The 12,441-nt window shown below is 38.4% G+C and overlaps 1 protein-coding gene across 1 annotated transcript in view; it reads left to right on the top strand.

Annotated features, from left to right (window-relative positions):
• Positions 1 to 7,121, top strand: part of LOC110096987 (vesicle transport protein SFT2B) — a 44,836-nt gene extending 37,715 nt beyond the window's left edge. Inside the window, exon 6 of the mRNA XM_020823166.2 lies at positions 6,850 to 7,121. Within this exon, the coding sequence (XP_020678825.1) occupies positions 6,850 to 6,928 (79 nt within the window). The 3' untranslated portion in view covers positions 6,929 to 7,121. The remainder of the gene's footprint in view (positions 1 to 6,849) is intronic.
• Positions 7,122 to 12,441: the final 5,320 nt, after the last annotated feature.

The raw sequence follows: 12,441 nt of genomic DNA, 5'->3' as shown, positions 1-12,441 counted from the left end.
GCTATTGGGTTGTTGGGACAGCCGAGGAGCTGGGGTGGAGGTGGTTTCCAGAAAACTTGCAAATCCATTTGCCCGAAGCAATTTTCTAATTTGTGATCGCCAGATGGAATAGTTGTCCGGGGATAGAAGGGAGGGTATGATGTTCTTGATGTTGGATAGAATGAATTTGAGAGAGGAGGGACTAGTGAGATATTCTAGTTGAGCAGAGAGGGAAGGTTCACCAATTTGCGAAGTTGCAGATTGTGTCATATTGATGCAGCTTGATCAAACCTGCCCTGATACCATGTAGAAGCTTCAATACCTGTAATATACAGAAGCTAAAGCAGAAATAATACAGAAGATTGCAGCATAATAATAAATTGAGGTATAGATGAAGATCATTCTATCATATTCCTTCTGTTGATGTACAATAGTTTATATAGACTTAGAGCTACAGCCACTTTACAGATGTAGGTGTAAGTTGAGATGATTTGTTGTGCGCTAAGGCTGTGATTTATTTAGGCCTGTGGCTGTTTGTTACTTTGTCAGATGTGGTCACGTGCTCTGTTACTAGGTGATTTGCTTGCTTGACATGCTGTTTTCTCTTCCTTTGCAGTGCAATCACTGTCCTCTTTAACATCCTTATATTGTACTTTGTTGTCTTCCTTTTTATGTATATGTATGGTGCTTGTTTGTTGACTCTTATTAATTGAAACTTTGGGTGCCTAGGCTACATTGTTACATTTCCTCAAATCATAGCGGTGGTGGCACAACCATACACGAGAATATTTCTGCCATTGTAGTAGCCAAGTTCATCCCTTCCAAAAATATGGTTTTGGTCGCATAGGAGTAGATGTATTACAACAGTAATGACGTGTACATGAAATGGATCAAAACAAGGCATCACGATCAACTAGCCGTTTACTTTGATAAATTTGGGGGATTCGCACAACGCTGGCTTCAACAACACCCTCCAGTCCTATACTCAGTGCTAGCAGCAGGAGTAGAGGGGATGTTGGTGGGAGTTTTAGGTATGTTATTGATGTCAACAATGATGGTTGGGATGGTGATAGGAAGTGGATACAATTTCCTTGAAATCAATGAATAACAATAAGAAATTAAGAAAGTTTTTTTTTTATTGCAAGATATATGAAAGAAAACAATAAGACACATTTGGATCTTCAATTGGAGAGGAAGATACGACTCTCCAATATCCCTAATCGGCAGCTAGAGCTCTCATAACTTAAGAAATTCTAATTTCAACAAACTCTAAACATAATTTGAAATTATCCTATTGCTAGCCTTAAACAGGCTCCCATAATTCCCTCTCTAATCAGTCCCATTTTCCTACATAATTTTCTTTGATATTTGAATTCAAATTAGATCTCTTGCCCTAAATAATTTTCTCACAATTGTAATTTAAACTTTCATAAATAATTCCCCCTTGCTTCCTTCTCCCTTTCACTAAATAATTTTTTCTTAAAATTTGAATTCAAATTAGATCTCTTGTCCTAAGTAATTTTCTCCCAATTGTAATTAAAAAATTTTCTAAACAATTCTCCTTTGATTAAGATTTAAGAACCTTCATAAATAGTTCCCTCTTGATTAGGAAACTTAATAATTCCCTCCCAATCAAATCGGTCGGTCCATCAGATGGAAAGGCTTGTTGGAAAAGAGAGATAAATTTGGATAGAGAAAAAAGAGAAGGTGCTAAGGTCATACTGACATCTTATCTATTGGGAATAAAATATAACAAAATTATTTTGGTTTGAAGTTATTGGAGGTGAATTTATATTTTTAAACCGCATTGGGTGTTTTTTGCTTATATCCATAAACCCATACTGGTACAATCTAATTATCCAAAAATATAAATGACCACTTTATACTTAGTGTTGCTTTCTGTGGGCTTCGAAAATTCAGCCTCAGCCTCCCCGTTGCTTTCAGGGAGTTTTAACGGATTAAGTTCCGAGGTAAATTTTGGGAAGACGGATTAGATTTGCAGATAAGACACTACCTAGATATTTCACACTCATTTTGCAAGAACTTTATGATATGAGTTCTGATTTCCTATAGGCGCAAGCCCCTATAGTTAATTACCCCTCCCAATAATGAGAGAGAACTTTCGATTAAGTCTAGTTGTTAATCAGATATGTAGAGAATACGTGTTATCTGACATATGTAGCAGTATGGGCATTTGATATTTGGAGATTTGATATTTAAAACAGAAATTTCACCATCTTGCACTTAAAGTGAATGATGGGGGAATGGATGATAGACCAGACCAAGATCCCATGGTTCCGTCATCCCGGGCCATCGTGGTCCCTGGTCTACTTAGCAGAGGACGTAGTCGACCACTTGACCCATTACGACAGAAGGATCCTTGTCGGCAGCCATGGGTTGTGTCGTCCAAGGGTACCTTGCAGACCTGAGGTGGATGTTTCTCTAAAGGGACAAATTTGAATCTACCTTAGCCAATAGAGGGTTTTGTGCCCTAATGATTATATCCTATTGATTCATATCTCGAGGATTTCGTGTCATTAGGGGCCATACAGGCTCTGGCCATAATTATAATTTAGTTGTGCAATTTGGCGGGCAAACCACCCGATTCAGAGGGCCCCGGGAATAACCGTTTTTCTGTGGTGCCATTTGGTTTCAAAACTGCCAGTTATAAGACGCATACCATGCCCTTGCTAGCAAGAGACTGTTTCAGAATGCATTTTAGTGATATTCTTGACCAAACATTAACTCTTTGTGAGCTGAAGTGTATTTTCATATTTGTCCACCTCGGCAAACTATTGCGGAGGGTGGGTGGATAAATTTTTTTTGCTTTAAATGTTTTAATGATGTTATTTCAATTTTAAATATTTTAATTTTGAGATTTCTGGAATTTTGAATGGGTATTTGGGTGTAAATTTGGAATTAACTCCTCTGGTTGAAATTTGCATTAAATACGGCCATCACTGGGGTGTATGAGGGTCTTTTTGTTTCGTTGATTCAACCTTGTCGACTCTGTCTATTTTGCCGACAGAGGATCGGGTTCTTCATTGGGTGTATATTTTTGTTGATGAATTTATTTTATTATAGAACTTGAAGGCCTAATATGAACATATAAAATAAATATCCCAGTCAATATGACAATGGTATATTTGGCGACTGTATATTTGTTTTATGGTTAAGCTGTGTCAACTCCTATCTACGCGCATAGGAGGCTCGGGCTCAAATTTGAGTTTATTTTCTGACCCGTGTAACATCCTCAGACGTTACTGTATATTTGTTTTCTATCCTAAAATGATTGTTGCTGCTCTTGATGTAATTGGAATAGCGGGTTTATTGAACTGTTGTTGGATACTTGTTGACTGTGGAGGTGTCATAATGTCTTTGCTACAACAACTAGTTGGTACTTTGAATAAGTTGTAGATATTTTGCCTTTATCCGTATAGGGATCAGTGTGTTTACTTCGGGCTGGGTGATAGTTGATTACAGGGATGCTGGAATATCCTTGTTTGTTACAACGCTCTTTCTATAACTACTTGCAAATGGCGGCATAGGTCTATGTTTGCATTTACTGTTATCACTTGCAAAGATTCAATACATTCATATGTAGCTGAGTATCACCAAATTGATGCATTAATCTACCCGTCGATTGCCGTTGGTGACAATCGAGTTCCCTTGCCCTTCATGGTGGCTTCTTTCATTTCCTTGTAGGCGTGATATGCTTTTCATACACATATTGGTTGCATATTCCTTATTGTCACCTCCAAATAATTTTCTGCCTGCAATATAACTTTGTGATCAAGCTACATCTTCCACTATCTTCTTGTTATTTGCAAACAAATTCTACTTGTAAACTTTTTGTTCTCAAAGATGGTTTGCAAGATACATGATGAGTTTGATATCACATTTGTCAATGCCTTCATCCCAATTGGGATAATCAATACAAGTTGGATGCCATTGTCCAAAAAGGAATTCTATATTAAATTTATTGTTCATTTGCACACAGACCTTTAGTCAAGCAACTTCCTTTGGTTTCATCATTTTTACAACTCATGAATTTCATGTTTAAATGTTAGGCTTTTGGTTCAAGCTCTTGCCAAATCCAATTCAGGTCCAAATTTCCTATTATTTTATTCAATCTTGAGTTCAATTTAATGTCGCTTGGGTTAGGCTCAAAATCCAAATTCCTTGAGTTCAATTCCAGTCCACAGTGCAAGTTTAAGTTCTTGCTCAAAGTCTATTGCATTTTGTTCAAATTTAAGTTCAGTCCACTACGATTTAGCTTGAGTTCAAATCGATCAAATCATGGTTCACTTGAGTCAAATGAAGTTCAAGTTCAAGCTCATTTCAATTTCATTTTACTTAGGTTCAAGTCTTTATTAATCATTTGAGTTCTGAAACATGTTCCCTGTCATCCAAAATCAAGACCCCCTGTGTTTGTTCATTTAAGCTCAAATCATGTACTCAGTTCAGTCCAAATTTCGGCAGCCTCCTGACGTCTTTTTTGTTTAGGGAAAATTTTAGGAGACATAGCCTTCCCTTCCACGCTACGTGAGCGCTTCAGGTAGGTGTTAGATGACACATCGACTGCAATTTCTTCAACCCCCGCTACGCTACATGTGCGCTTAAGGGTCTTCGAGCACCTGTTTTAAATACCACAATTTTCTTTCCCCCGCTATACTACACGAGCACTTAAGGGTGCTTGATTTTTATCCTCTTTACGCTACGTGAGCGCTCCGTGGGTTACTCGCCTCGTTGCAAGCGTCGCACCGGTTTCCCTCCCATCTTACTACGTGAGCGCGTAGGGAGGTTTGCTGGCTCGATGCAAGCATTGAGTGCAAGATTTTTGCGTTTGAAATTATACCTTTGAGATGAGATGATGGAAGGAGTCGGGTGAGGCTTCGACTAGGTCGTGAGAATGGCGAGGAAGAGGGAAGAAGGGAGGTCGGGCAAGGTAGCAGTTGAGAGGGATTTTGACTAGGGGTGTCGGATGGCTATGGGGGATCGGAAGAAGCGACGGGAGTTTGGATGTCGTATGCAGTAGAGGTGAATGGAGAAGCTTTGGTAGAGAGCACGAGATCTTGCGAGCTGTGGGAAAAGCGAACAAACGAGAGCATCGCCCTCGTTTAAAGATGCGAAGGGTAGCAATCGAGGCAAGCGTGGGACGATTGCAACGGCGCCGATTCGCAGGGTATGGATATTGTAGAAACAACGTGATTTGAATGTAACAAGATTTCAGCATGGGGCACGGTAGCACGGTAGATGCGGCTTCGACAGAGATACGGTATGGCTCCAGCACATGTAATCATTTTAAAAATTTTTTTATTTCGATTTTGCTCTCTCTCTCTCTCTTTTTAATTGTTGAGGTCAACACTATCCATTCACCCTTTGCTTTAAAGTTGCTAAGGCATTAAATTCACTACCTACACTTACAAATGGGCCTGTGACATATGTCATACAAATATCTTATGTTAGCAAGGACTTGATAAAGCACTTCAACTTTAGTGATCATTTCTAAAATGTGATATTGAACAACTATAACAATTTGAAATGCAAATTCTAAATATTCTCCAAGGGCCATGTTTATAGGGAGTCCTACATGCATTTAATAGGCCACAAAATATTTTCTTAGCCAAGATCGGCTGCGAATTTGGCTTATTTAGTAAGTTTTTAAGCTTTATTCTAAGAGATCATATTGGACGTGATAATCTATAATTGCTAACAATAATCCTCAGACTGAGGGAAGAAATAATGTTCGTCTGGGAAAACTGCATGACGCTCTATTGAAATTTTGTCAAAAATTCAGCTTGGCCTGCACTCTTTGCACTTGGTAAATTTCTCCTACGTGAACTCAGCCTAGTTTGGTGGACCTGGACTGATGCGTCCTTAGAGGTGTTTCTTGGCACTAAGAGTAATTTTTTCTGTAGCTTTGTCGGATTGACCCCCTCTCTGTCTTGAGGCGAGGCGGGCCTCAACCAAGTTGAGGCGCAAGCCTCATCAAAAAAACTCATGGTGTAAGCATCTAGACGTTTTTTACTGGAATTGCGCAAAGGCGAGCCTCAGATTGTACAATTTTAAACCATGCAAATAGTTAGATACTGTCTCAGCATTGTCTTGCTTTTCTTTGCCGAAATAAGTTGGTTTTCTTTGCGGATAGATCTACCCCATTCAGCTGTTGGCTGTTGTCTGTTTCTGTAACTCTAAAGCACTATTGTCACTACTTTCGGATCATTCTTTTTTTTTTTGATGATTTTGTGCAGACATCTTCCAATTGCCTGGGAGATAAATTGGCATTTAGGTTTATTCCTATTATTATTATTTTTTGTTTTGCTTCTAAATCTTTCATTTAAAAAAATGTACATCTCTTACTTGTATGTTTAAACATTCCTGGACCAAGGCTTCATTTTGGATGGCTTTTTTATTATTTTGTAAAGCTGCTGCAGAGAAAGTAATTGTTTAATTTTTCATTTGGGACGGCTTTTTTCATGCTTCATGAAGCAGTTTTTTAATAAAAAAAATTAATTATTTTTTAAATTAAAAAATTGCTTTAAGAAACAGGAAGAAAGTCATTCCAAACGAAATAGAAAATTATTGTAGAAAGCAACTTTTTAATACAGATTTTTTTTAACAGCAACAAAAAGAGAAATTTTAAATAAAAATTATGATTACGATCTGAAAAATAAAGCAGAAAGAAAGCTATCCAAGTGCTATGCCCCCTTTTCTGGTTTTCCATTGAAAAAGAATGCATTATCAGTAGGTTTTATCATGCCCAAAATTTGGCTGATATGGTAATTTTGTTTTTGCTATTTTTTTATTGTATTCTTTATTTTCATCTTCTTTGATCTATATTATATTAGTATCTGATTTCCTAAATAGGTACGGCCTGAGCTACATTCCTTTTGCCCGTTCAATGGTTTCAAAGATCTTTTATGCTTGCATGGACACTGAGTTTTGAGCTTCACTCGTCTCTTATGGTGTACAAATTGGTTCAATTTATGGAGCTTTTAAGCAGGCTATTTTGTTCTGTTATAGAAACTGTGCTTGAAAGAAAAAAAAAATGATGCCATTATTTCATGTTTGCTTCCTTTTCTGTAAGTAGAGAGATGATTCCTTATTAATTAAATGAGATTTGATTTGAGCGTACAAAATTTAAGAATTTATTTCTTTTTTAATAGCATAATTTATTTCCCATGCGCACATGAGTATTTTTATTATATCAAACTATTAGTTTAAGTAAATTACTCTTCAAATGCATTGATAGCAGGTGTGGAATCAGACTCTTTTTTGAAGACGAGTAAAATATATTAAAATTTTAAGATTTTAAATATGAAGCTGTTGAAAATGTTAAAAAAAAACTCATTTTTTATAATAAGTAAATTTTTATTATTTTTTATAATTTCACACTTTTTATCATTTTATTTTTATTTATAATAAATAGTCCATTCAAATTTGTAAAATAAAGCTCCGGCTCAAATTTGAATTTGATTAATTAATCATACTCAAGTTAGGAGTTACTTTAGCTCGATTATATTGGTTTATGCTCTTAACTTTGAATGATATTAATGCATAAATAAGTTATTTGTTTTTAATGTTTTCAATAATATAAATTATCCTTATCGGGTTTAGTTGGATTGGTGGGCGAGCATGATTAGGAACCTCTTTAACTCATGTTCGAATTTCCTCTTATATGGCGAGGTCCTTTAAATGGGGAGAAAATAACTACGGGTTTTGTACCTGTGGGGATGGTTGCTGATAGGCTCGTCAAGAAAAAAGTTATGCCGCCAAGCATCGGGTTGCAGCTGATAGATACTCCCATTATATATATATATATTAGATGATAATAGGAGTAAAGAGATGAAAGATATTAAGAGGATAAATTATCATCAGATATGCTTAGCAAATGTTTTTTTCTTATCAATATGACAACATATCTTGATATGGTTTGCTTCCTCATAAGTTCAAATATTTTTTTTTAATTGTTGTTTAGGGGGATTGTTTGGTTGAATTTATGAGAATATAGATTATGATAGATTTTAAATGCGATTAAAGGGTCGTTGACAGTGAGTGAAAATTGACAATAGGTTGTGGAGGTTGACATGTATTCTAAGGTTTTATTTAGGATTTTTTACTATTTTTAAAGAAGTTTTTTAGTACAAAATTATTTTGAATGAATAATTTTTTTAGTAGAAAATTGCTTTAGATAGCAATAAGAAAGCTTCCCCAAACTAAGTATAAGATTTCGATTGGGATAGCTTTCTTTCTGCTTCTTAAAGCAACTTTTTAGTTCAAATTTTTTAGTATTTGTATTAAAAAGTTGCTTTAAAAATCAATAAAAAAGTTATTCCAAATAAAATTTAAATGGACGTATAATCAAATTTGTGAAGTAAAACACAAGAAAAATATAAGTTTTATAATATTTTAAATTTCTCATAATTATATTTTATAATTCAATTATTTCATTTCAAATATAAAAAAAATCGAAAAACAACAGAGATTAGACCCTATTAATATGACCAAAACACTATTATTATACTAGATGGTTTGATTTCTTCAGTCTTTTCTTCTCAAAGTCAACTGCAAACTATGTAAATGCATGTAAAGCACGCAATTGAAAGTCCCAAGTCTTAAACAACTTGTGTACTTTCTTTGCTGTTCGAAAGGAAAAATTATTAGGTGCGGAGTGCGTATCGTCCGCACAAGTACTTGATACCTAGCGGTACCCACTCGGTACCGCTGGATACCCAATGTTTGTGCGGACGGTTCTCCCTGTCCTCACTCCACACCTAATAATCTCTCGTTTGAAAGCAGGGAGATGTAGTTGGTGGCAACAGTTCGTTTTTGTACATATTAGTGATAATATTTTCTCTTAAATGATAAAACAACTGTTATAAGAATTAAGAAGCATACTCTAATGGTGTCTAAGTAGCCTATCAAAACTTATCTTACAAACACTTTGCCAAGTGGAATAACCCCTCCTTGAAGCAGCAAATCTTGGCCATCTCCATAACCCCATTTTGCATCCAAAAATAATAAAAAAATAAATTCAAATACTCGGACTTCATTTGCGACGGCTTTCTAAATGCTTATTAAAGCAAATTTTTAATGAAAAAACTAATTTTTGTTCTAAAAAGTTGCTTTAAGAGACACTAAGAAAGCCATCTCAAACAAACCTTAGTGAATTAATTTTGATAAATTTATAATCAAGATAATATTATATGATAATACTAAACAACGACGGGTGATGGTGCACATGGGTTGAAACACGAGAGCGCGAGATGGAGCCATGGATCTGAACGCACAGTTTGTTGGCGGGATTGAGCTCGGTCCGATGGGTTTGCTCGTTGAGTTAGTGCAGGGTGCCGGTCGAATTGCAACAAGCGTGAGTTCTTATAAACTGGTGGTTCTTTGATCATAAAATCGGACCAAGGTGGAGATTTGTGTATTGGTCCGATTTTAAATTAGTTGTTCCTAGCATCCATTTATCCTCCTATTGTTATAAATAGAGAGGTGTAGAGTGTTGTAAGAAGTGTGCCTCTCTTGCAATAGCCCATTAATAAAAGAATTTATAATGCCTACAGTTCCTCTCTCCCTCTCCTCCCTTTCCTCTTTCTCTTGCAAGAAAGGTAGAAGAAGCTTCTTCTTCATCCAATTTCATAACAATAGCCTACCGAATAGCCTACCGATTGGGCAACGAGATTGATCCTAGGTTGCCCTACCTATGCAACATGCACATTCTTTTGACCATTTTATATTTCTCACGTGATTCACATGTCTGTGTATTGTGCATCACCTGCTCCCGCGCGAAACATCTGCGATCCAGCACTGAGCATCCTCCGGTTCCGCGATCCAGCACTGAACATCCTTCGGTTCACCAGTTTTCTATGGACACCCGTGCGTGCTTCAACCCGCGACTTCGCACGAGCCACCCATCTTATCCCGAGGCTGGTGCTCGCTTCTTGCGCACACATGCATGATCTGCTTCGAGTTTCTTGAACCTGCTACCACGACTCCAATCCTCGTGAACACACACAACTGACGAACCACCCATCCAGGTCTAATTTCAAGGCTCCACCTCAAAAGATCTAAACCATTTTAACCATGAACAATTAAATCTCATATTCCTACCGGTCTCGTGCAAGATCTTGAAGCTCGATTCGTGCCTGCACGACACCAATTCTTCTGAGCCAAATCTTGCTAAAAATCATGCATATGCAGCCATTGCTCCCGCGTGCAATCACACATCAAACTAGAGCATGTTGTGCCCTACTCCCACGTTGAATTGCGCTTGATCGCCATCGTAGCATGCCTGATGTACAATCCTTCATGCTTGGACATTTGCTCTCACGTGTGCCTAAGCCATAGCCTCCGCTACGGACCTTCGTGCCCACACGACTCCGCCTGCGTGAGTGTCTCCACCGCTCACAATCTCATTGTGCTTGCCATGTGAACTCATTGCCTTCCCATGCATAGCAGACCTTCCTCCTTGTGCACAATATCAACCCACCTCGCCGTGGAAGTTTGCTTGATCCCCTGCGACCCAACAACGTTCAGCCGACCCGTCCGCGCCATCTCCCGCACGCACTTGAGTCGTGCGTAGTACTCCCTTTCTTGCTTTCTTTGAGAAGAACCTTCCTCCTCGTCGATTGCCTCAACGAGACTCTGATACCACTTGTTATGATATTCTTGGGAAGAAGAAGTTTTTGAACTTCTTGGAAGAAAGAGAGAGGGACAAGGAAGGGAGAGGAAGAGCAACTCACAAGAATTATATTCCTTTATTAATGGGCTATTACATAAAAGGCACACTTCTTACAGCACTCCACACCACTACTTATAACACTAGAAAGATGCAATGGATGCTAGGAATAACTAATCTAACACTGGACCAACAATACACAACAGCTACAATCATCTCTTAATTCTTATCCTCGAGAGCAGTCAATGTCTGTCTTCAACTTGCAAGAAGGTGATCCCAATAATATACAAACTCAATGATCAAAACTACTTGAAGTTTTTACGAACTCCATAGGCCATGAAATTGCATGCCATTTGTGGCATTGGGTCATCCTTACGAAGACCATTTGATCTCGAGATAATAAAGTTTTGTAGCCGTTGTCCAATCCCCCCTACTTTATATAAAAAGCTTCCTACAATTATTGCCACTCTGATAGGCCTTCGATTTTTGAATAGCACAGGACGTCCAACCGCTCATTATTGACTTGAAAAAATTATGCCAACAACATCATTTGTAGGTCTTTCACTTTTCCAAAATTATTAGAGATAAATAAATAAATAAATAATTGAGCTTACTGTTTGATAATGATTATGTGATTATAGTTATTACATCTGATACATCATCATCAAACGAGCATGAATCTCGAGGTAAAATCAAGTTGGAAACTTTCAAGACTAAAATTGGAACCATCCGAACTCCAATTTCATCAAACTTATAGTCAAACTAAACGTCTCGGAAATACAAACTCAACAGCACCAAATTTGACTCAATCCGAGCCCAAATGGGTCCAGATCAAGGACCTGAAGCGTTGTTGGAAGGTTCAAACCAAAATTTGGATTACCAGATGGTTCTCAAACATGAAATGCTTATAATCGAATCGAGGGGCTCGACGGGCCGAATCCAACGAGCCCAAGATCACGGAATTCCGACATTATTAAGACCTTCAAATGTCTAATGAACGGTGCACGATCAAGGGATTTAACATCAACCGTTCATCCAAACCACTCCCTATTTACCTTTGTTCTTCCTTCTATTTACGATTCATGTCACTCTAAGAAATCTATAAATAGACCCCTCCTTCCACTTGAAAAGGGACCCTAAGCCTAAGGAGAAAAGAGAGATATCAGAGATCACTCTTTCCTCCTTGCCTCCTTGACCACTGCCTGGACTTCTGCCGAACCACCACGTGAGGCCCGGAGTTCTGCAGAACCACCACGTGAGGCTCGGAGTTTTGCCGGACCACCAAGCGAGGCCCGAACTTCTGCCGGACCACATACTGAGGCCTAAACTTCTGCCAGACCACCACGTGAGGCCCGGAGTTTTATCGGAAAACCACCTGAGGCCTGAACTTCTTCCAAACTACCACCTGACACTTGGAGTTTTGCCGGACCACCACCTGAGACCCGGAGTTTTGCCGGACCACCACTTGAGGCCTTGACTTTTTCCAGACCACCACATGTGCTCAGAGTTTTGTTGGACCATCACCTGAGGCTCGTAGTTCTGCTAGACCACCATTTAAGGCCCGAAGTTTTACCGGACCACCACGTGAGGCTCGGGCTTTTATCGGACCACTACTTGAGGCCCGAACTTCTGCCAGACCCCCACCTGATATTCGGAGTTCTGCTGGACCACCACCTGAGGTCCAGAGTTCTACCGGACCATCACCTGAGGCCCAAACTTTTGCTAGACCACCACCTGAGGTCTGAAGTTTTGCTGGACCACCACTTGAGGCCCGG

Source organism: Dendrobium catenatum, unplaced genomic scaffold (genome assembly GCF_001605985.2).
Source record: "Dendrobium catenatum unplaced genomic scaffold, ASM160598v2 fragScaff_scaffold_133, whole genome shotgun sequence".
In the NCBI taxonomy this organism is placed as follows: Eukaryota; Viridiplantae; Streptophyta; class Magnoliopsida; order Asparagales; family Orchidaceae; genus Dendrobium; species Dendrobium catenatum.
The sequence above is the reverse complement of the archived record's forward strand: the minus strand, read 5'-3'. Positions and strand labels throughout refer to the sequence as shown.